At 46.7% G+C, this 23,703-nt stretch overlaps 1 protein-coding gene and 1 long non-coding RNA gene across 3 annotated transcripts in view; both read left to right on the forward strand.

Moving 5' to 3' along the window:
• The window catches only part of LOC135394429 (ABC transporter G family member 20-like), a 383,626-nt gene that overhangs the window by 101,766 nt on the left and 258,157 nt on the right, over nucleotides 1-23,703 (forward strand). For both annotated transcript variants that reach the window (XM_064625169.1, XM_064625170.1), the window contains exon 3: nucleotides 7,038-7,191. In XM_064625169.1, coding sequence (XP_064481239.1) covers nucleotides 7,038-7,191 — 154 coding nt within the window. The remainder of the gene's footprint in view (nucleotides 1-7,037; nucleotides 7,192-23,703) is intronic.
• Nucleotides 19,260-21,734, forward strand: LOC135394430 (uncharacterized). Its single transcript, XR_010422896.1, has 3 exons — nucleotides 19,260-19,482; nucleotides 20,370-20,589; nucleotides 21,584-21,734. It is a non-coding gene; the product is annotated as an uncharacterized LOC135394430 (long non-coding RNA).

The following is a 23,703-nucleotide window of genomic DNA, read 5'->3' on the forward strand; positions in this document are numbered from 1 at the left end:
CGTGCAGAAATATGCTTCGCCGAGCATGCAGGACGAATTTGGGGACTCCGTAAAATTTACCGTAAAATTACGTGGGAATTAATTTACGTAATTTTACGTACGTAAAATTTATTTACGTGGGATACGTCGCGCGCCACGCTCATCGTCGTCGACGATCATATGACCGACACCAATTCCATGAAGGAGGTGACCGATCTTTTCATTCGGGGTTCTCACCACGCCAACGCGTCGATCTTCTTACTCGTACAAAACATCTTTTTCAACAGTAGCCATTTTAGAACTATATCCTACAACGGCAGTTACGTCGTCCTGTGGCGCACCGTGGGCAGCGTCCACCAGGTGGAACATTTGAGGCAACAGCTATTTGGACGCATATAAACAAGCGATGTCGTCACCCCCACTTATTTACTCGTGGATCTTCACAACTATACGCACGAGGACCACAGGTTGCGTAGCAATATCTTTCCGGGTGAACGTCAATATATCTACGCTCCGAAATGAATCTCCGTCCTCATCTCACGTTACTCAAAGTACTTTCCATTTTACCCCTCCGCGCCGTCGTCACGTCTTGAGACGTTCTTCCTCCTCCGACATGAAACACCTCTCCGAAATTTGTCTCAATGTATTGAACGGAAAAGTGTCGTTGGCTCCAGATACGTTCGCGCGTTTGAAGAAGCACAAACGCTTCTTACGCCGGCTCGTAAAGCGCTCGTTTGAAGCGCTATCTGTCTCAGCAGCGAGGGCAGGGCGTTCTTTCGTCGGTGGTTCCTCTCCTGCTTTCCGCCGTGTTGAACCTTTTCGACAATGGCCAAGTGAATTGAAGTGACCAGTTCATTCGGAAATATTCTTTCTTCGAAGGAGAGTGACGACGTCAAAGTGAAACTCATACTGCGGGCACTGTACCGCATACTCAAGCAGTACGGATTCGATCCCTACGACAATAAAAACAAGGCGTCCGACGCTACAAATGACTTTGACTATTCGCTCCTCTCTCCAGAGGTTGACGAAGAGGAAGCGGAAACGGTCGTCTCGGAATTAAAAAAAGTTATTTCCTGGGATCGCGAGGGTTGTGTCTCCGTGTCGGGCAAGCCCATCAGGCACTCCTCCGTTTACGAACTCGTTAATTAAGAAGAAAGTTTAATAGGAGACGCATCATCGCGCTCAAGATCAACGACGCGTGGCAAATGGATCTCGCCGACTTTTCAAAACACAAGAAGTTCAACGGTGGCTACCGCTACATTCTCGTGGCGATTGATTCCCTCTCCCGTTTTCTGCGCACCCTCCCGCTAAAGACGAAACGCCCTGTCGAAATGAAAAAGGCCATGATGCGACTTTTTCGGAGCGGTAACGTGCCTACACACATCTTTTGCGACAGAGGAGGGGAATTCTACAACAAGACCGTCAAGGAGTGCCTGGCACAAAAGAAAGTCCACATATATTCCACCTTCTCTCCAGTAATCAAAGCATCACAGGCAGAACAGGTCATACGGACTTTGCGCGACAGAATATTCAGTTATTTTAGAGTAACCGGAAAATACCACTTCGTTTCTGCGCTTCCCAAGATCGTGCGCGACTACAACACCACCAAACACAAGACGTTGGGCATCAGCCCGTCCGAAGTCACGCCCGAAAACGAATTGGAACTGTTCAATAAAATAAATGGGAAGCCCGTTGTACCCTCCGTTAAAAAGAAGCTGAAAGTGGGGGTAAAGTGAGGGTCCTACTGCACAGAAAAGGTTTTCAAAAGAGCTCGGAAGGGAGTTGGTCGCCTCAGATTTTCACCGTCTCCCGCCTGAGAGACACCTCCCCTCCCGTCGTGCACCTGGAAGATTACCGGGTTAAGGAAGTAGACAGATCTTTCTACCCGGAGGAGGTACTCGTCGTAACCCGCGACGCCAGCCAACCTTGGCCTGTAACGAAAGTGCTGAGAAAGAAGAAAGTGAACAGTCGGAGCTTCTCCTTGGTTCGCTGGTTCGGTTACGACAAAGAACACGACAGTTGGGTTCCGAGCAGTGAAGTGGTCAAGATTGGGAAATGACGTCAGACATCTACGTCCACCTCCTCTCGAACGCCAGCATGGATAAGTTTCCTTCGAATAAACTCAATGCCTTCACGGTAGCTTTCGATACTCCCCTTCAACTCTCGGATCGCTATAAAGTCGGCCTGATGGATCTCAGCATAAGCAACGAGTTTTTAAATATCGGATACGAAAAGCAAGATGCGAAAATCGAGGTTTCTTTCGAGGACACGGTCGAAGCCGGGAGAACTTTTCGCGTCACCTCGGATCTGGAGAGGGATTTGGGAAAAGCCCTTTCAGAATTTAACGTTTCTTTCGTGTACAATAAATCGCGATACGACTTTGTATTACCCGAAGACGTGAAAGCCGTGGAACTGGACCCTCGGCTCGCACAGGCGCTCGACTCGTTACTGGCATCACGCGAATCAGGTCGTGCGGTGAAGCCCCTCAAAATGAGCGAGCGCGAAGCCACCTGAGTCTTATTGGAGCACGCTGTACCCGTTGCTTTCGGCGACGTCACATTGAATTCGCAAACAACGTCCCTTCGTAACACACTCAACAAGTATTTCCAATCACACAAGCTGGAAGCAACGCTTGAATTCGCGGATAACGTGTACTCTCTGAAAACACCGAAAGAGTTGAACATTTCAGAACCCTTTTTAAAGCTGCTACAGTTCACACCCGTCGAGGGGCACGAAGAAACTCTGCGCACCTCGTTCGCTGTAACGCGTCAATTTTCTTTCGTGATCAAGACGAAAATTCCTCGATCATTGCAAGTACATCTTCCTCCCGGCTATTATGCTACACCCCAAGCACTCCTGGATGCGGTAAACCAACGCGTTGGTGAACGCGTGCACTTCAGCTTCGATCGAGCCGAACAGAAATGTAAAATTCCACTTTCCGAGGGCACCACCACATTAAGACTTTCCGAGTACCTGGCCGTGCTTTTGGGTTTCGAATCGCGTACCCTGTGCACAGGGGAGGAGGAGGAAGATGCCACGAGCTCAGTGGAGGTACTCCTGGAACCCCCATTTCACAACATAATCGTCTACACGGATATCGTGGAACCCACCTACTTGGGGAGCGAAAAAAAAAACGATATTAAAAATACTACCCTTTTATTACGAGACAAGCACAAGTACGTCGTTACCTACACGTTAGATAACATCCAGTATTTTAACCTGTCTCAATTCGAAATTCCCTCAGTGACGATCGTTCTCGCAGACGAAACGGGAAGACGTTTACCGTTGCGATCTAAAGGTAGAACCAATCTAACGTTGCATTTCAAATATGCACCGTAATTCTTCAAAAATAATCCCCGTGTATACGGGTCCCCTTTTCCAACGCGGAGGTGATGTGTTGAGCAGCATATCCAAATTTATTGTACCCATCTGGCAACAAATAAAACCTATCGCCAAGAAAACGTTGAAGCGCTTGGCGCGGAATTTGGCCGACGGCGAAGGAATATCGCGCGCAGTAAAAAAAAACGGCCATTGCGACGGGGAGAGACGTGTTGGATTCCATGCAGGGCTCGGGGAAGAACGATGGGAAGCTACGCCGCAAAAGACAACAAAAAGCCATACCTGTCGAAGCACCTGCAGACACCTTTGGTTCTTTTTGAGCGAGAGGGTCACATATCCACTACGCCCCCGTCATGACGTCAACGAAAGGAAAAATACAGACGCAACGGTCACCGCACTGTCTTACGAGTGACGTGATGATATTCGACCCCCCTTCTGTTCAATACGGAGTGGAAGATACTTCGTACCAACTTTTTTATCCGGTCAACGGAGTAAGTAATTCCGTGATCGAGTTTTGTATTCGAAATTTACAAAGGGCACACTTGGATCTCTACGGTAGCTTTGTGTCTTTGACCGTGCGCATTGTTCGCGACGACGGGGAAGTAATGGACGAGAAAGATGTCGTTTTCCCAATAAACCATCCGTTGAGCGGCATGTTTAAGATGGTCACCGTTTATGCGAACAACAAGCTCGTCAGTTCCAACGAGTTGTACGCCTACAGGAGTATTTTGGACGTCGTGCTTCATTCCACGCCCCTGGCTCAAGATACAGTGCATGCGGCTGGACTCTGTCCAGGACGACGAACATTTAAAGAACGATTACGACGTCTCGTCTCCCGGTCCGAAACAACGTTACGAAGCGACGAAGGGTGGGAAATACTTTAACCTGGTCGGACAGATCAATACGGACCTGTTCCAACAGCCGCGACTGATGGTACCTGCCGTCGATATTTGCATCATTTTCCTGTTAAACAACGACGAATTTAAACTCATATCGGCGCCCAACGACAAGGAGACGTACAATTACGAGGTGGACATCAAAGAGATGACGTTACACTTGAAAAAGGTGACGCTAGCACCTTCCCTGTTTTTTGAATACGAGCGGCGCCTTCAGAGCACACCTGCTATCTACGTCTTACGCGGATTGGAAACTAAAGTGGAAACTAAGTGGAAGTGGAACTAAGTGGAACTAAGTGGAACTAAGTGGAAACTAAAGGAGTTTGAGTGCCGGGAGCTTGGACGCTCACTTTGAAAACGTTTATCCCGAAAGGGTGCCTTCCAAATTATGCGTCGTCCTGCTCGCCACGTCCGACTTTCTCGGAGACATCCAGTCGAACCCCTACAAATTCCGCCATTACGACCTGTCTCATTCGATGTTCTCCGTGGACGGTCAGCAAGTGCGAGCCGAGTACGACTTTAAGAACGACCTCGTCAACATTCCCTACTTTAACTTCTTGCAAGAACTGGGTGAAAAACATTTCAAGTACAGCTACGACCGATTTAAAACGAACGGGTTCCTTCTCTACTTCAACTTGGACGTGGACAAGTGTTCTTCTTCTTCGCATTTGAACGAGTGGCGAAAAGGAAACGTTCGCCTGCAATTACGTTTCGCTAAAGCCCTTCCGCACGCGGTCACTGTCCTCTTGATTTCCGAGTGTCCCAAGCTCATGTGCGTCGACAAGGACGGTACGGTCACCTTCCCATAGAACAAATGTACGAGAGCGAAATCTTGGAACTCGTGTCCCTGAACCCCCTCGCTTCCTCCATGCTGAGAGGCATTTGCGCTTCACCCTCGCAGCCATCACTGTGAATATAATCGCGTAATCGTAGCAAGTCCCGATACATTCGCATTTGCACAAAGGTTGCAAACCGCTGCTCTGCGTCATGACTGAGACATGAATGAGAGTAGACAACCTTTTTTTTATTTATCGTGAGAGGTTACATGAGTGAGAGAGAGAGAGAGTTAGCCTCCAGCTTTGGTTTCGTAACCGGGAAGACAGCCCAAATACAGGCGAAGGCTCGAGTCTAACCAATGGCTGGGGTTTCTCGACCTGAGTCCACCGCAACGACAGGTTCTCAGCTGATCACCAATCCGCAAAAAGAACGTCTTCGGAGGAGGCTTGAAGGTTAGGACCAAGGGCAGATCTCCCGTCAGTAGCCATTCGTAATCTGCACGAAAGGAGTGTAAGAAACACGTATTTAAAAAAACACACACAGATACACGCAGTCTTCTTCAGTCACAGAGTGACACTGATGATCCATCTCCTCCATCTTCTTCTTCTTGTTGTCGCGTTTACCTACCCCCTAACTGCGATTACTTGTCAGCGTGTATTGGAGTAGTGTATGTTTGGCGATTTACCTTGTTGCGATTAGCAGAAAGTCTTCCCCTTGTTGTTATTATTCTTGTCCGTGCATGCCCAAACATGTTGGCAATTCCCTTGTTGCTATTCTCGTCGGTGCATGCCCACACATGTTCGCGATCGTGAAAATCTTGTGTGTGCCTGCTTTGGCGCGTGTTTTCCCCTCGTTAGCGCTTCTTTGTTTTGTTTTTTCTGCATTCCACGGAAGTCACCATGATGACAGCGGTGCTGCCACCCGACGTGATGATTTCCGACCTGCCTGGTGTGACGCTTTGCAAATGGCGGCGGCCATGGGCTGATGCTGTTACCGATCCTGGACTGACACATTAATAAATTGAATGTGTATAGTAATGACTTGAATTATTAAATGAGTTTCGAAAGTGTATTTATGCATATGTGCGCTTCTGTTCATGTGTCTCATTATAGAAAAATACAACTTAACGATAATTTGATACCTTCCTCCTCTCTCTCTCTCGTTGGAATGAATAGTCATTGAATTTATTAATTGAAAAGTATATTCTACGCTCTATTATCGCATTCTTATGCGTGTATGAGCGATTTTAAGTGAAAAAATCGAAAATAAAAAATAAAAATTGGGTGGGGTGGAAACTGAAAATTGGGGGTAACAGGGGGGGTGAGAGAGGAGGAAGGTATCAAGTTGCTCGTTAAGTTGTATCATTCCAGTACTGCCGGCGCTGCCCTGGCGGGTGTGCCTGAATTTCTCATCCGGTCTCCCTCGGCCTGCCCTTTTCCCCATTCACAGATCGGCATTACAGCATTGGCTTTAATAAATATATTTTGACTTGTACTTTTGTGTATGGCTATCCTTTGCATGTCTATGCTTGCATGTAAACCGCCTACTGCACACCTGTTGTATGGGGAAAAATTTGTGAGTGAAGTCGGCCCAAGCTGAAAAATGTGCGAGGGTAAGCGCACGCGCAGCCCTCCTGCCGCGCGCCGCCCACTGATAAGCGCGCGAGCAGCGCTCCACCCGAGCGCCACCCATTGCGCGCGCGGAAAAATCGCGAAAAAAGTCGGCGCAGGGGTCAGGGGTCCATGTTGCTAACTCATCCCCCCGCTCCCTCGGCCTGCCCTCTTACGACTGAGTCCGACGAAAGTCCATTGAAAGTCAATGCAGATTATCTACCCCTGCTTATTAAATTTATCGCAATAAATAAATACAATGAATTGAAACTAAAATTGTGTGGAAATATTCATGTCTGCTGCCTGAAAAAGTTCCCGTAATCCCGATAATCCGAAAATATTCTCACGCCGTGCAGTTCTCTAACGTTTCCTCTCAAACCAGGTTAGAAAATTATTACTGGACACAGCAGAAGTTAAACTTTTTTTTTTCTTTAAGCTATGGACTGCTGGGAGCGAGTGGCTGTGGAAAGACGAGTCTACTACGGTGCGTTGTTGGTCTGCAACGACCAAACAAAGGTGTTGTCCGGATTTTTGGAAAGAAGCTCAATACTGGACTTGTTCCTGGCCCTGGTGTTGGGTTCATGCCACAAGTACGTGTCGTATGTTGTGGGTTCAGGTGCCACACTCTAAGCAAAAATAGAGTATACCTAACTCTTATTCAGTGTACAATCTTTGTCACTGAGATCACTCTTTTTAGGGTAATGTTCACTCCTTTTTTCGAAAGCGTGTTACACTGTCGCCCAGGGGTGAACTTAACCCTGCAAGGGAGTAGAAATTACTCAGCATGGATGCGGGGTAAAATCATGTTACTGTCCTTCACTTACGCTATTTTGTTAGTTTTTTGTTTATTGATGAAGAGTGCCCTTTTAACGATCACACCCTATGCATGACGTCGCCCTGGGCGAATTCACACTGAGAGGGGCTGTGTGGACGGGCGTACAGACGTTGAGACTTGGGCTGACAAAGGATGGCTCACTAACACGCATATAGGTACTTTGGAAATCACTCACAAGCCGCGATTTGGGAGCACAGGTAGTCAACGGACGAGAACCTGCGTATTCAGCGTGGTATGGCAACGTCATAGTCGTCATAGCAGGGTAAAGAGTACCGGAAGACTAAGGCGGGGTGATCAGAGTAAAGGTGGACAGAAAAAGTAGAGAAAGACTGTAAAAGTCATCGTTACACCCCATTTCTTCTTATTTGCTCTTTGTTTTTCGTAGCGTAGACTAAAAAAAAAACGCCGTTCCTACATTCTACTATCATCCTACTACTACATCCTACGACTACATTTCAAGACTTCCTGTACGATATCCTGAAAAGAACATTAAGAAGGATATCCAGTTAATTTTTCGTCGATACATACATTGAAAATGATATTGAAGAGTGTTCCAGACGCGTTCATAGGCCGGTTTCTATTGGACTATCTTAACAATACGCCCTTCTTAGGCAATGGGCAAGGTAAATATAAATGATAGCGAAGCCTGCATTGGCCACCACGTCTTCAAGGGCGGCCATGATAAAGACCGTCAGCGCCATCCATCCGTTGCGGGGCAAACTACAAATTCCCTCATAATGACGTCACCATTACGTATAGCGCGGGCCGGGCGCTCGCGCTGCGCCTTCCTTCCATCGCGATGTCGAGTCGCGGAATATCACAATCGCTGTTGAAAGCAACTCCAAGATCAAAAACTCATAAACAATTTGTAAACAGAGAAGAATCAACACTAGCGACATGCGTGCAACAAAGGACACAGGAGACCAGGTGGGGGCTTTCTTTCTTTTATCACAGGTAAATTCGCCATGTAAACAGTATAAATACCCACAGGAGACAATTGATGTTCTGAGGCTGGAACACAGTGTCTTTTCAGTGACTTCCATCTTTCATCATAAATACCCACGACAGAATAATGTGCAAAATAACTAGCATGACAGTCCATGTACTGAATGAGCACGAAAGAATAATGCACAAAATTCCAGCAAACACAGGTTGGGCCCAGGGCCTTAACGTTCAATGCATGCTGCTATAGCTGTCCTCATGCACATCTGGAACTTTCCACATATATCTCGTACAAAGTGAACATATTTGCACTTGAAGATCACATTATATGATATTTGCATACTGTGTGGTGCTGTGTCTGACCACAGTTTTTGGCAATGTAACGAATGCTATGGGGGAGTAAGAAGGCACAAGTCCATTAGCTCAGTTTAGAAGTCTGTGATACTTTATCTTGCAAAACAGACACAATAAAATCAGCTTCCAGCAATGACAACCTTGTTCAGTGTGTACACAACCTGCTGATGACTACTACTACTTTGATTACAACAGCGTTTTTGTATTAAAGGCATGTCAAAGCATCGACAATGTTCTGTGCTTCTGCTATTTTGTGCACATTTTGCATGTGGTGTATGTTTTCAAGCTGCACAAGGTGCTTAGCTCTGCACATAACTGCGCCTACATACTGGCGGTTGTGCACACAACTACTGAACTCAGCGCAGGATTCAAAATATAAAATTACGTGCTAGGGATCTATGTACACATGTATACACGTAATACGTATCAAAGAATAGGCGAACTGCTGAAGATTCAAAATAGAAAATGTATGTTAGGTATCTATGTACACAGGTGTACATACACTAAACATATAAATAATAGGCACAGACTACTGAACTCTGCATGGCTGTCAAAATACAAATAACACAGTAAGGAGCTATGTGCAAAAGTTCACTTTGACAAATCGTATACTACATAGGAGTGAAAGAATTACAAGTAGAGATCATGTGTAATCTAGGTTACAACTGAAAGCACTGGATAGACAACAGAACCATGCATATCCTTTTGCATGGAAAGAAAACTTCTGGTTGCATCAGAACAACGTGCAGAGATAACGAACTTAGTCTCGCTGCCTGCTGCAGTGCCTTCTGACGTAACGTACTACTTCGTACTTCCTCATTCCTTTGTCGTGCAAACCAGAACAGTCGTACCCTCAGAAAAAGTGGAATAGATCATCACACACCGATGAAAAACACAAACTGAATGTGTTTGGCACAAGTGTGTCGAACACTTCACACAGCCTGGACCTGACCCCTTGGGAGGTGAGGAATGTCTTGACGTTGGTTTTGAAGGCTTCCTCACACGCACCCACAAACGTCGCAAAGGCAGGAAGAGGAACCGACAGCTCCAAAGTCAGTACTGTCCACATTCTTGACACTCAAATAAAGCAATAGCTGGCTACTGTGCTGAAATGTGGCATTCCTCCGAGGAATGTCCCATGTTGGACTTGGTGGTTTGAAATTGAAAAGACGACGATCAAGAAGAAAACGGCTATGAACAGTCAAAAAGTGCGCAGTCAACGTACGGCAAACTCGTAGCTAACAACATGGAGAGGGACAGGAACCGGAAGCGTACTCGGCTCTGTCTATAATCTTACGTATTACTGGCAGACCGCGCGAATTGCTATATTAAAACATGCATATTGCATTAGTACACATATTATTCGCACCTCCGATTAAAGTATTTTTGTTTACCTTCGTAGTTTGCCCCTCAGCAACCACGCTCGCATGTGTATCATGAAGGGCGCAGGGTTGCTAACACAGATTTCGTATTTTTTCCCGCCTTCGCTACCATTTATATTTGCCTTGCAATGGGCATTCGGTTCTCCTACCTACACATGTTATCTGATTTGCGAGACTGAAACTGGCTTTGCACTCTGAAAATGGTGACGCTTTCGTGATACATATGGTTGGTGCGACACTTTATCTGCATCAAGGTAAGCATTTGGAAAGAGTCACAGCAGAGACTTAGGCCCTGCAACTATCAAAGGCTCATTTAAGAGTGTAGTACGTTGTTACACACGTGTCACCGTAAACGTAAAGCCATCAGTTGGCCTGTGCGCGGGATCATGAAACTTGAATTGTGACGCTCGTGGAAGGTTCCGCCGTTGCATATGACACATTGTTTAAAAGAAGTGGCTCCTCAATATTTTCATTGTTTATTCGCCTGCGGACAGCGGCAGCCCGTCGCAACCTCCATATACCCCATAGTATAGGCTAGTTCACACAACACTGGCCACACGACAAATCAGAATTCAGCGACTCCTCCCTCAATCCACCAATCAGAAGCCTTGCCGTCGGCTCTCTGCTTGGCATGACTGGTTCCGGCTACCACTGACTTCTAGGTCTAGTGGGTTTCATGCATGCCCTAGACTTATTCCGTGGTTCCAAAACAATTCTGAAAATTGTTGTAATGAAAAGCATTTTATTTGATTCATCTTACAAACACAATGGCCTATCAGGCTGTCGCACATACATCCACTGAGCGTACCATTGCGTACGAGTCCATTGCGTACGCTTGCTGGCGCACAGCGTTCAAGTTCAAACTTTCAAAGTACACATACAGACACTGCCTGTTCCCAACAAGGAGCAAGTGTCACACGCTTGCGCGCAATCTCGTGATGAGCATGTCCTTTCCTTGCGTGCTATACGTCAAACCGAAAGTGATTCAGCATCATGAATTGTGTTTTCTTGTCACCGTGCTGCAAATATGACGGCGCCCGAGCCTGTTCCTCGAGCCATAATTCCCGACAACAGTACAGTGTGGAATGCTTGTTTTCAGGGGATTTCAGGGAAGAGATTTCAGTGCAGTCGAGCACCATGCGTGTGCTGTGACATATACATCAAAATACTTCGTTACGCATGCAAGCACTTCTTCCTTCACAGGAGTATATACTGCATGCTTCAAAAGCGCTGCAGGGATCAGAACACTTTGCTTAAATATATTTGAAACAATTACCCTATGGATACAAAAAAAGTAAAGTCTTGGTACAGCTTCAGTAAACTCATCAGTACGGCATCTTCATTTGAGATACAAAAATCCCTCGCACTTTTCAGCTGCCGTACGTCTGCGTACAATTCCGTCAAGCTGTAGAACAGTTCCCAAGTTCCCAATAGCGGTTAAAACCAGAAGTGAGGCTTAATTTTTTACTCTTGACAAGGAGAGTAACTGTTTACCGCCCGTAAACATGGTGGTATTATCCACGTGCACTGCCACTTCTTTACTGAACGCGTGAAAGTCCTGCAGAATGTCTGGAAGATAAAACTTCAACCGTGAGACAAAACAGTTATATATATATATATATATATATATATATATATATATATATTAGCGGTCAGTGACAGTCACTCTAAGAATACCCGTCATTTGTTAGAGCAGCATGCACATGTTGTGTGAAACCTGCATTGATACTTTGAGAGAGGTCAGGAATGAAACATGATTCTCAAGCACAAACAATTTTACGCATAACAGCGAATGGAGGCCTGTATCTTGCAAACTTGTACTTGACGGGCTGTCGTCCTCTGAACCACCAAACAAAACGTCCAAATGGTGAACTAGAGGTTTGCTGAATTCAGCATCTCCAGCCGAGGGCGCAAGAAACAGTGGTCGAGCCATGTCTTCACCTGTATAAGGAGTAATCATCAATCAAGCAGACTTTCAAATGTAGCCAACAAACATGCACTAAACGTCTGCACTTGTTGGACAAACTATAAGCAGGGTAGATTTGCTCACGTAGCACTTCATCGCTTGTTGATCGGAAACAGTCATGTTCTTCACTGAGAAGCATAGAGCTTGAGGATACAGCACGGGCTGTAGGCACAATGCTGAGGTCTAAGAAAGTTAAAATATGTTGTTCCGTTTGGCATACAATGAATTGAAATTTCGCCACGTACTTCAGTTAAGTACAGCGCTGCTGACAGCGCTGTTCAGCAAACAGCTGCTGAAACAACGTTTGCGTAACGCACCGGTTATGTCCTGCAATGGGACACTGAAGCTTCCTGCACAACCATGAGTTTCTGCAACTGTTCCCTATGTGTCATCGGATGTGACGCTAACTGCCGTGGTCAAAAGTTGTCACATAACATATGATATGGGAATGTCTTCCTGCGATACCATCGTCGTCTGGAAATACACACCAGCGAAACCACCATTGAATCTCTTCAACTTCCTGCAAGGCGGTTTTGGCGGACGATCAAGTGGGCGCATTGGCAGATTTTGACTTGGTACTGCCTCCGGAACGAGCCACCGCATCTTCCATCATTTGGCCGAATCGCAAATGCGATTACTTTAATATATCATATCTCACCACTTTTAGATGCGCAATCATTGTTGCAACCTACCGAAGATCTTACTTCCGACTGGATAAATGCGTGCTGCAGACGCGAACATAACTGGAATTTTTGTCGCCCATGCGAAGCGCCATATCTCTTACATTCGAGCGTCCGATGTGTCAGAGGACAGCTAAGAGACTTGCCAATATCTCCTACACACAAAGTGTCCTGACGCCTTGGGTGCGCATCTTGAGGCTTAGATTTGCAGTCTCGCTTGCCGTGGCAGGATTGCATGCATTTTGTGCAGAAGTTTATTATTTTCTCCTTTGGACAGTCTGCTGCTAGATGATTCGCGTATTCATAACAGTTAAAACTTTTGACACGTCCCTGTTTGTCGCTCGCAGGAGCTCCCATCCCTCGCGTTTGAGTAGGCTTCTGCTGGCTCGTGGTAGCTTTTGCTGTCTGATGTTGATGCTTGCTTCGATCCCCCCAAATGATCTCTGTGTTCTCTCTCAAGCCCGTCATTGCGTCGTAAATCACGCAACAAATCCTCGAGACATGCATGCTGCCTTGGCATTAACATCTGATAAGTTGCCCAATCAATCACGCCTAACAAGATCTGTTCCTTGCTCTGAATATCTGTCGATCCGCAACGTGTACACAAATGCATTTTATCCATGAAATATGCCAAAATAGACTCGCCCTTACCGTGAACGCGACGTCTCATCTCATCGAACTTGTTCACTGGGTCACTCGTCGGCGCGAACATTTTTCTAAAGTTCAACTCAAAAAATTCCCATGTTTCACCTTGACCTTCACCTTGGTGCGGTGCCACTGCGAGGCAGATCCCACAAGCTTGGCTTGGACCAGCGTCAGCTTGGCGTTGTCGCTGCACTTGCAGTGAAGCGAGAGCTCATTGAAGGTATCCAGCCACTCTTCTGCATGGAGCACGTCTCCTTCCCCGTTGGAGATTTGTACCTCCTTCGAAAGGTCCGATAGTAAAGTGCGTGGAATGGGACTTTCGTTCGTCTTGGCTTTGGTGTCCATTAGTTCCCTCATCACGCGGTTACGTTCCGCCTCTTGCTCCTTTATAAATTCCAGAAGTTGCTGGACGTACTGCCCGGCCGTCAAAGCTGAAGTTTCTGAGTCATTGTCATCGTGCGCCTTCGGATTCGCATCATCGGTGGTGCTTGTAGTGGTGCTTACGGTGCCTACACCGTCACTTCGTAACTTAGGTGGTATCGTGAATCGACTTCGTTGTGCCACTTGTGGCGACAGGGACGAGCTTGTAGAATCCCACTTCTGAATAAAGTGTAAGCTTTGCAACCGTCGTACGCGTAGCTCTTGCGTATAAGAAGAAATACAAAGCTTCGATATCGTCGTAGGGCACTTATGCCCAGAGCCCGCTCTGGCTGAGGGACGCATAGTCGAAACAACACGTCTTCATGTTACAGTGTTACATGTTGTTCAATGCGTTGCACTGCTATGCATCTAGCTATTATTCGCAACAGTGTTATTAACCATTGTGTAAGAAATCCGATGACAATGTATTTACGATGTTTCGTATAGCGTTACGGGCACGGTTTGAGTTATGTACCGCAAGCTAAACTTTTGTACTATGCAAACCGTTTACCAATGTTTCTCTGTCAGGATGTGTTTCCATCTTATTTTGTTGCAATGTCATACTCCTGAACAGCGTATGCGCGAAGACGCTTTATTGTGTGTCGAGGGCGAAACATTACTTAGGATGGCCCAATGTGACACGTCAGACATAAACACGGCAAGTGCGTGTGTTTGCCCTCATTGACACATTGACCATAGCTTGCAAGGGGATACCACGGGTCAGGGTACGCTTCCTCGGCAGGGTGGTCTGTACGTACCTAACGCAGCATATCGTAACTCACGTAATCCAATGCTCCGATTTCGTTTCGTGTACATAGTGTGAAATAAAGGAGTGTGTTCTCGAAGCTCGAAGTGTGAAGACGTGTTGTCTCGACTCTGCGTCCCTCAACCAGAGCGGGCTCTGGGCATAAGTGCCCTGCGACGACAACAAAGCTTTGTGTTTCTTTTTATACGCACGAATTACGGGTACTACGGTTGCGAAGCTTACAGATGGACATTTATGAAAACTGACGCCACTCTCTCCCGCATATGTGGCACACTGAGGCACTGAAAAAAAGGGTACCATCTCCACTAATATACAGGGTGTCCCAGAAAACGTGTCATTGAATTATAATAAAAAAACTACACCACCTAGAATCATGCGGTCAACGGCATTTGTTCTTATTAGGTTTTTGCCACCTTGTAAAGTTAATGTCATGTACCCCAATTTTAATTATGCAAATATTTGCGAACTGAACTCAGAAATTTGCCAAGGGAAGGTCACTTTTTTACCCCACCAATACGAAGAGCGTGCCGAATTCACTCAAATTCATGATAATTGACGGTGATATTCGTGAGCTATCCCATCGGAAAAATATAGGCCGAATATCATGCTTTTCGGAGCACCGGACCATAGCGCGCGATGACTTTTTGAGCGCAATCGCTCGCAGTCCGACGAAAGGAGGTTCCGAAGCCAGCCCACAGAGTGATAGTAGAAAAAGTAACAGTTCCTAAAATTGGGAGAGGGAAAGCATTATCCCAGCGAAAGTCGGACGTGATAAGCCATGCCTGCATTATCTCTTTCTGCGATGCCGGGATGGGCAGGGTTTCAAACCTCCTTTCGCCGGACTGACAAAGATAGCGCTGAAAAATTCATCGTGCGCTATTCTGTGCGACCTCCGTAGAGCATGATGTTCGGCTATTTTTTCCGATGGGATAGCTCCTGAATATGTCTGTCAATTATCATTAATTTGAGTAAATTAGACACGCTCTTCACATTGGTGGGGTAAAAAAGTGACCTTTACTAGGCAAATTTCCGACTTAAGCTCACAAAAATGTACATAATTAAACTTACGTTACACGACATTCACATCCGGAGGTGGCAAAAACCCAGTAGGAACAAATGCCGTTGACCGCATGACTCTAGGTGGTGCAGTTTTTTTATTATAATTCAATGACACGTTTTCTGGGACACCCTGTATATCCGTTCCTGGTGAGCGAAAATCAAGCACGACACAGGCAAAAACAACGCAGGACGAACGGCTGCGGAGCTCGGCCAGCCGCCGGCTCTAAAGCGAAACCCACCGCCTAATATTGTCGCCACCGGCGCAGCTGATCCGAAGATCTCTGATTGACTGCGCATTATATGTGTAAATATTTGGATGATCATTGGTCTCCGAGAACTGGGCGAGAGTAATTTGATTGAGGCGCGAGTATCCGAACGGTCGGTCGAACGGAGGAGAGAGAAAAACGACGGAGGAGACATCATGAATGCACCAAAAAATGTTTTTCTGCCTGGAGCTAGAATTTCCCACTGGAAGGTTTCCAGCTTGCATGATTGATACCGGTTGGAAATTGTACTTTCCGGCTGGAATGCAAATCCCTTCCACCTTCATGTCATCTTTCCGCCTGGAACTATAATTTCTCTCTGGAAGATTACCAGCTGGTGGTTGAGGGGCCTCCACTACCAGCTGGAAATGGTATGTGGTCCAGCTGGATCTTGCATATTACGCTGGGATTCTGCTTTCTTTTTTGTCTGGAAGGCGAGGTAACAGTTATTGAGTTAACGATGATTAAATACCGACAGAAATATGGTGTTCAACCCGTTATATAACGGTGACTCGATAAAAGGGTCACTTTCTTTGCCTTTGCATGTGCTTTGCACCGTGAACGGACTACTTCCTCATGCGGAGCTTCACACAGGGAGAGAAGCGACAGCGGAGCGCTTCTTTTTCCTCTTGTTTCTCGTAGCTGTCGAGAGTAGTGATGGGCAATCCAGTTCACTTTGGTGAACTCGTTCGTACAGTTCAGTTTGGTTCACTGAACCGTTCAAAAGATTCTTTCGTTCACCTTTCCGTGACGTCATAACATCACGTGACCGATCTCAACGGCGAACCGGCATCTACTTATGTGCAGGGTTGCAGACAGTAACTGAGTAAGAGTTCTGTTTTGTGGGCGAGTGTGTTCCATGATGTTCCATGACATTACCGCGTTAAATCTGACAGTCACCTGCCGGCCATATTGGTCATATGCTGCGATAAGTGATGTTGCAAGCGATAAGTGCATGTTTATGGGACCGTCTTTCGCTGTCATGAAGAAAATAAACAATTCATTCTGCCGCACTGTAATTCTCTCGTAGTTTACATTTTCTTCAGTCCACTTTCCGCTTGCTTCCGCCTCTCGGCAGGGCTTTCTTTGATCACGCAAATTCACTTTCATAGTTACTTTTTGGTCCCCTTCATAGTAGGTCCATTCTTTTCGCCTGCACCACGGCCCTGAACTAGTTCAAGCAGTGCAACCCTCTCACAATCTTTTCGCCATGGACCTCTCATGTATTTAAGAACTGGTGATGGACCTGTGCAGCACTTTTCTTTCGAAAAGAATGACCTTAGTCTACGGGAAACAGCGAGACTCACTGCGACCTGTTAGAAAGAATCGAAAGCCACCCACGATCGAGCTTACTTCCCGCTCGAGGTAGTGTTTCCGCCGTTCCCGGCGGTCGAATGAATCAACACTCAACCAGGCCTCCACAGCTCCCCGCATTTGCGGCAGTAGGAAAATAAAATCGCGTCACAGTCACGTGGTATTACATCGTCAGGCATCATGACGGATGCCCATTGGCCAAAGGAGGATGCGCACTCCGGGATTGGTTGATAAAGTTTCGAAATATCTGACAGCTCACTTTTCGCGGGCAGTCTGGGCAGTCGGCTAGGCGGGCAGCTCCAAGCATGGTCGCTGCGTCTCCGCGGCTAGCCGATGTCGGTTGACCACAACGACCAAAGAGGAAGTGTACGCGCGGGTTTGTTTGTGAAGTATAGTGACTCTGGCCATGTACTGATCTCCGATAAAGTGTCGACCTACGGACATTCTTGCCGGGTCGGAACTGGAATGCTTGGTGAGCTGACGCATGAGGAACACTTTCGAGCGCTGTCGCATTTTCAAATACAGTGACGAAGAAGAGAGTGTTCGTACGACAAAAGTATTTCCCGTGACTGTGTGACCTACGGTGCATCGCCAGAATGAGAAGAAGATGCTCATCTGTGAAACGCACGCACTCGTGGACTTCGCTCGCCTCCAGAAGTAGACTGTATGTGTGCTTTGCAAGTTCGAACTTGGTTTGGTTACTGTCTATTCAAGGAAGGAAACGTCCTGTACGCACGGTGAATATATGAGTCAAACATTTGAGTTTATACGTTGCATCAATAAATATGTATTTCGCCTGTCAAAAATGTCTTAGTTATTTTGGAATAACGGGCGCCAGGTATAAAAACCAGTAGAAGTCAATGGCAGCCAGGGCCGGCCGAAAGCCGAGCCAAACTGAGAGGTTGCTGATTGGTTGGCTACTAGGCATCACGACGCATTTTCATTGGTCGTATGTCCAGTGTTGCCTGAATTATCTTAAACTATGGGCTCTATGGGGAGCTGTGGGCGCCTGACTCAACTATTCCGGTGCGGGCACCATCTGTCGGCATTGCTCTGAAGCTTGAATATGACAGGCCACGAGCTCGATTGGCCACACTGAGAGCTTACCGGTTTGTGATTAGCCAAGCCCCACGATCTGGGATGAATCGGAGAGCACTGAAGGCGAGTCGCAAAGCCGGGGATCGAAGAACGATAGAGAACTCAACTGAATCGAAGGAATAGGAGAACGAGGAGAGAACCGTTCACTCGCGAGCTGAATCGAAGAGCAAAGGAATCGTTTGCTCTCAAACGGCGCACTGGTTCTTCGGTTCTCCGCGACTCGCTGCGTTGTGGCGTTGTTCTTGCTGGTCTCCTTCGGAATCTTAGCGTTGGTTCACTACGGCGCGTCTGCGTTCTCCGCGACTCGCTGCGTTGTTCTTGCTGGTCTCCTTTGGAATCTTAGCGTTGGTTCACTACGGCGCGTCGATATCGAGCTTTGTGGCGGACGTCGTATGGGTGGAAGTATTCAGAATCAAAAATGTGTTTTCTGATTTTTTTGTTAATGATCGGCTCGCTATACGTATCGCTGGTGGTGATCTGCACTCGATAAATCCAAGTTATTTGTCAGGTATACCGGAAAAGGGCCTTTCTGGCTAGTATGTGAGATGGCGGACATGTTTTTCATGTACGTCTTTAGTAATGATCAGTACTTAGAAATCTTAAACCAGTCCCCTGGTGGCTACGCTAGAGGCTCCGCATAAAAAACTAGTAATGATAAGGGTCACATGACCCACTGGCGTCAATGATTCGCGAACGAATCTTTCGAACGAGTCCCTTCGTGTTCACTGATTTGTTCGAACACATCAGATAGGGCCACGCGCGCTGAGCTTCGCCTGGCTAACTACTGCACATGCGTTCAACACTGCTTTACAGCGGCGAACATAGATGGCGACACGCGCACCAATAGTGAATGAGTTCATTCAGTTTGTGCCAGGGATTCGTTCATTCCGAACTGTTCATTCGCGAACGACACATCACTAGTCGAGAGCAGTTGTGCGTCAGTTCTCGCGTTCGTTCGCTTTTCATGTTAGCGCTTGCGCGGTTCGTCGAAGACATTGCAGACAACCGTCGGCCTCTGATCCCAGTGTCGGATATCGTCAACTTCGATCCTGTCGATCAAGATTATTTTGACAGCAGAACAACGTACAGGGCGTACTGGCTCGACGACGACGCGGAGAACACCGGCGAGTATGCAGTACAAATCTTAAGACTTGCAGGTCAGTCGAAGTTACAGTTCAATGAAGTCTTTGTGATACTACAAACGTGATCGTTTTTGCATTGGAAGGCAGCTGTGGAGTTGTAGCTGGTTGTGTGTTAACGTGCGGGGACTATGGACCTACGATCTGCGACTATAAGGTTTCGGGAATAATTGTAACACCAATGTGTTGCTATCTTGAGCGTACAAAGCGCATTTGTCCCCTTTTTAGTTTAATGTATTGGCAGCATAATCTGTACACACAACAGTTGTTAGTTCCGTCACAAAATTGCAGACGCCTGTCTTAAAACTGAACACTTGCGTATTTCACCAGTTGAATGCTTCTCTGCAGTAACAGTGTAACAAAAGTTACGCTGCGTTTGAGAGAAATGTTATAGCCGATAGACAAATACATTTTACCTGTGAAGCTGTGGGAAGGCGAGCAGAAACTTTGGCTCATTTGCGAAGCTGGCGTCTAAAGCGAATGTACGCGGGTATGGCTCAAGGGGCAGCTTATAGCTCTTTCCACTTACGCATTTGCATGGTTCTGTTTACTGACGGGCGTGTTAGTATGGAGTTTCTTTGAAACAGTTCGTTATTGCACTTAGCAAGGAGAGATGGCCAATTCGTTGCTGTGTTCATCATATGGCAACATAGCTCAGCAAGAAGAAATAGATAGAAATTCCTTTTTGAACGATCATACCGAATAAATGATGTGATTCTTGAGGCTGTTCCCTTTCTCATTGCGGCCGGCAGATGGTAGGAACTTATGCATATGGCGTATTCGGACTGTGAACTTGAAGCCAAGGAGAATGTTTGTAGCACATTTTTGCATTCGTTTCAGTTTTCTGTGCTGAAACCCTTCAAGGTTTCCAATTGTGCCAATTCTCTGTGTTCTGTATTTTTCAGTTCCACCTCACCAACAACATTTTTATAACCAAGGAGCAGGCCCACAAGCTGTTCAAAAACAAGAAGGCAGCAATTCTCATCAGGGACGCTACACAGGTGGTTTTGGGGGAAGAAGCACTTGCAAGCCGAACAGTAAGCGGAAGGGCTGCTCCAGGGAAAACAGCAGGCAGTTCAGGACCGTGCAAGCAGCTCACGCCTGAGAAATTGGAAGCTATTCACGGTGAGTGCTTTCCATGGTCAGTTAAATGCCGTCTCTTACGGCATATCATTTTTCAGCCTGTTTGGCCCACTGGGGCCAGCTCCACGGTGCAGATATAACAGTGCATGCACATGACTTGATCGCACAGTCAGCGAAAGGGTCCAGGACGTCAAGAAAAAACTGCGACTTGCAAACATATAAATAGTGCTAGATAGATAGATACAGAGATAGATACAGATCTAGTCATCCGATGTAGTCGTCGGACATTCTTTTTCTTTTTTTCATGCAATATTATAGTCGTCGGACATTCATTTTTCTCAATATTCTAGTCGTCTGATGCAGTCGTCGCACGTACTTTTTTCTCACAATAGTAAAACCATCCCATGTAGTTGTCAGACATACATTTTTCGGAAAATACATGTTTCACCTGAACTTGTCTTGTTTTTCATTACATTTCAGTTATTTTCTTCCAGGTGGATATCATGCCGTATAATCTGTCCGCAACTGGAAGCATTTCCAACTGGAGACTCTTCAGCCGGAAATATTTCCAGTTCCGGCCGGATTATGAGACAAGAAATTATATCCAGCTCGATATCATTTCCTGCTGGAATATTTTCCAGCCTGCTATCCAGCTGGGAATGGAAATTCTTCCCAGCTGGAAAAGTGACCGGTTCCAGGTGGGAAAAATCCCAGCTGGTATCATTTCCTGTCTCATAATCCAGCCGGTAGTGGAAATCTTTTTCATGTGGGGAGGCACTCGGTACGTTAGCGGCGTTTCATAGTGCAGTGCATTGCTGTAACTTGTGCGTTTCGGATATGCCGCTAATCAAATTATGTGTGGTTATGCTAGTTGCCTCTCATGCACGTCGCCGCCGTTCATTCACTGTGATCTACGAACATTTGTGAAAAGTGTGCTTTGGTGTTTCCAATGCGAAATCAACATCGACTGCCTATCATAACAGTGATTTTCGTGCAGAGTTACGGATCATCAATAGACTTTTTTGTTTTGTTTTAGTGCTCCCGCAGCCATCGGCAACAACGACGCACATGGCCCAGCTGTTATCGAAAACTGTATACCTCTATATTCTCGGTGTGCGAACTGCGATTGGCTTCTCAACTGCCCTTCGATGTCGAAGCATCTAAAGCTCCACTGAAGCCTGTTACAAGACGTGAAAACATATGTACTGTAACTTTTTCGAAGCAGTTCCCGAGAACAAATAAACTTGCTTTGGCATACACCATCGCTGTTTGATTGTTTGCTTTGGGACAACATGATCGTTGCTCTACAGAAAGCGCCGAAGAAAAATGGACGAGGCTGGGGGTAGGGGGAAGAGAGGAGAGACGAAAAATCCGAGGAGAGAAGGGGAAGGAGGTTGGGTCTGCGCATGCGCACTTTACCCGAGCTTTTTTGCGGCTCTTTTTGGGCGCCCGCCATTCTCCCTGGGCCATTGCGTCAATGGGAGCTTCCGGCGAATGGCTCTGCGGCAACGGCAAATAAAATTCGTGACGTCAAAGTAACACGTGATGCGCCTGCACGCAGCCAGGCCTCTAGTTCGCTCTCCAGGCTAGTAAAGTCCGTTCGACACCGCTGGTACCCCTCAAACGATTAGAGCTACGGAGGGAGCTCCGGCTCGTGTGCCACAGGCTTCATAAATTGAAGCCTGCTTACCGGAACACCGCAATTAATGGGAAAAGACGCATATGACGCCAAAGACAAGAATTGTCATCCAAAATGCGTGCTAGAAATTAAATAACTCGTAATTGTTATGCTGTTCTGTGTTGTGACAACGCCAACAGTAGGTTTGCATTATTGACCGAAAATCCAAAGTCGCGGGACTGGGGACATGAAAAACAGCCGGGATCCCCGAGATTTCGGGATATCCCGGATCCTACTATCTTACTAGAACACAACTAAGGAAGCTAGTAAACGTAAACAATACCACAGTTGCCATCGTGTGGCTCCTACCTTATACTGCAGCCGCTAGTTCAAAAACGAAGCTACGGGACGCCTCCAGCGGCAGGAAGCCGCCTAGCCGCTGCTGCTGTGCTCTGCGGCTCGTATAAAGCTATGGGACATCGGCCTTCGTTACTCAGACTGCCTGCGTGCCGCTACCATTATTTCCAGACGAATAAACAACAATAATAAATCGATGTGTAAACCATTGAATCGTTTCGATTTGCAAACGGTGTGTCACCAGCAATGGCTGCACCTTCCACGAGTGTCACAATTCATGTGTCACGGCACCGCTCACATGCAGGCTTTACGTTTAGGGTGACACATCTGGTAAACCCGTACAGCAGTTACAAATGCGCCTCTGATAGTTGCAGGGCCTAAGTCTGTGCCGTGACACTTTTCAAATGCTTACTTTGAAGCAGGCAAATGTGTCACACCACTTTTATGTATCACAAAAGCATCACCGTTTTTAGAGTGTAATATAGCGGGCACAAATACATAACGTAGAGTGAAAACAGAGGGGAAAGGAAATGTAACTTCGCCGCTTCTGTAGGAGCGAATATGAAGCCTGATTGAACACAAGGATGTCTTAAAGGGACTATGAAATTTCCCGAACCCCCATACCTTTTTTCGCTGGAAACTGTTCTTACCGCCGAGAAACTAATGTGCCACAAATTTTCCGGACGAAATCGCGCCACTCTGTGAGGGGCGCGCGCTTGAAATGTCTCTTCCGCGTTCCTCCTCTCCCGCGCACATTCTCCCGTCGATGGTGTAACTGTACGGACCGCACTTCTGTGCCCCGTTACGTCACCGGTGTTGCGCAATGGTAACTAATGCTGCGAGCCCGCCGTGGTCGCCTCCCAGTCGCACATAGAAGGTCACAAGGTCTCTGGTCGCGTCTGAGGGTTGAAGTTGAAGCATTACGTTTTCTTGGTTGGAGGCGTTCGGATAACACGCTATAATGAACAGCGTTTTGTGTGTGAATCGTTTGTTAAACTTGAGCTGGCAAGTGTGACATGTGAGCTGTACTTTTTCATCGAATGTATTCGTCCTCTGCTCTGCGGCCGTTCACAACAAGGAACTCACGCACCTCCGTGGCTTTGAGAGTTTTGCTGACGAGTTACGTGGGCCTCTAGCGAGTCACCGCAACGTGTATTGGTTGTATCGCCGTCACCAATGGA

The sequence above is a fragment of the Ornithodoros turicata genome, chromosome 5 (assembly GCF_037126465.1).
Source record: "Ornithodoros turicata isolate Travis chromosome 5, ASM3712646v1, whole genome shotgun sequence".
Lineage (NCBI taxonomy): Eukaryota > Metazoa > Arthropoda > Arachnida > Ixodida > Argasidae > Ornithodoros > Ornithodoros turicata.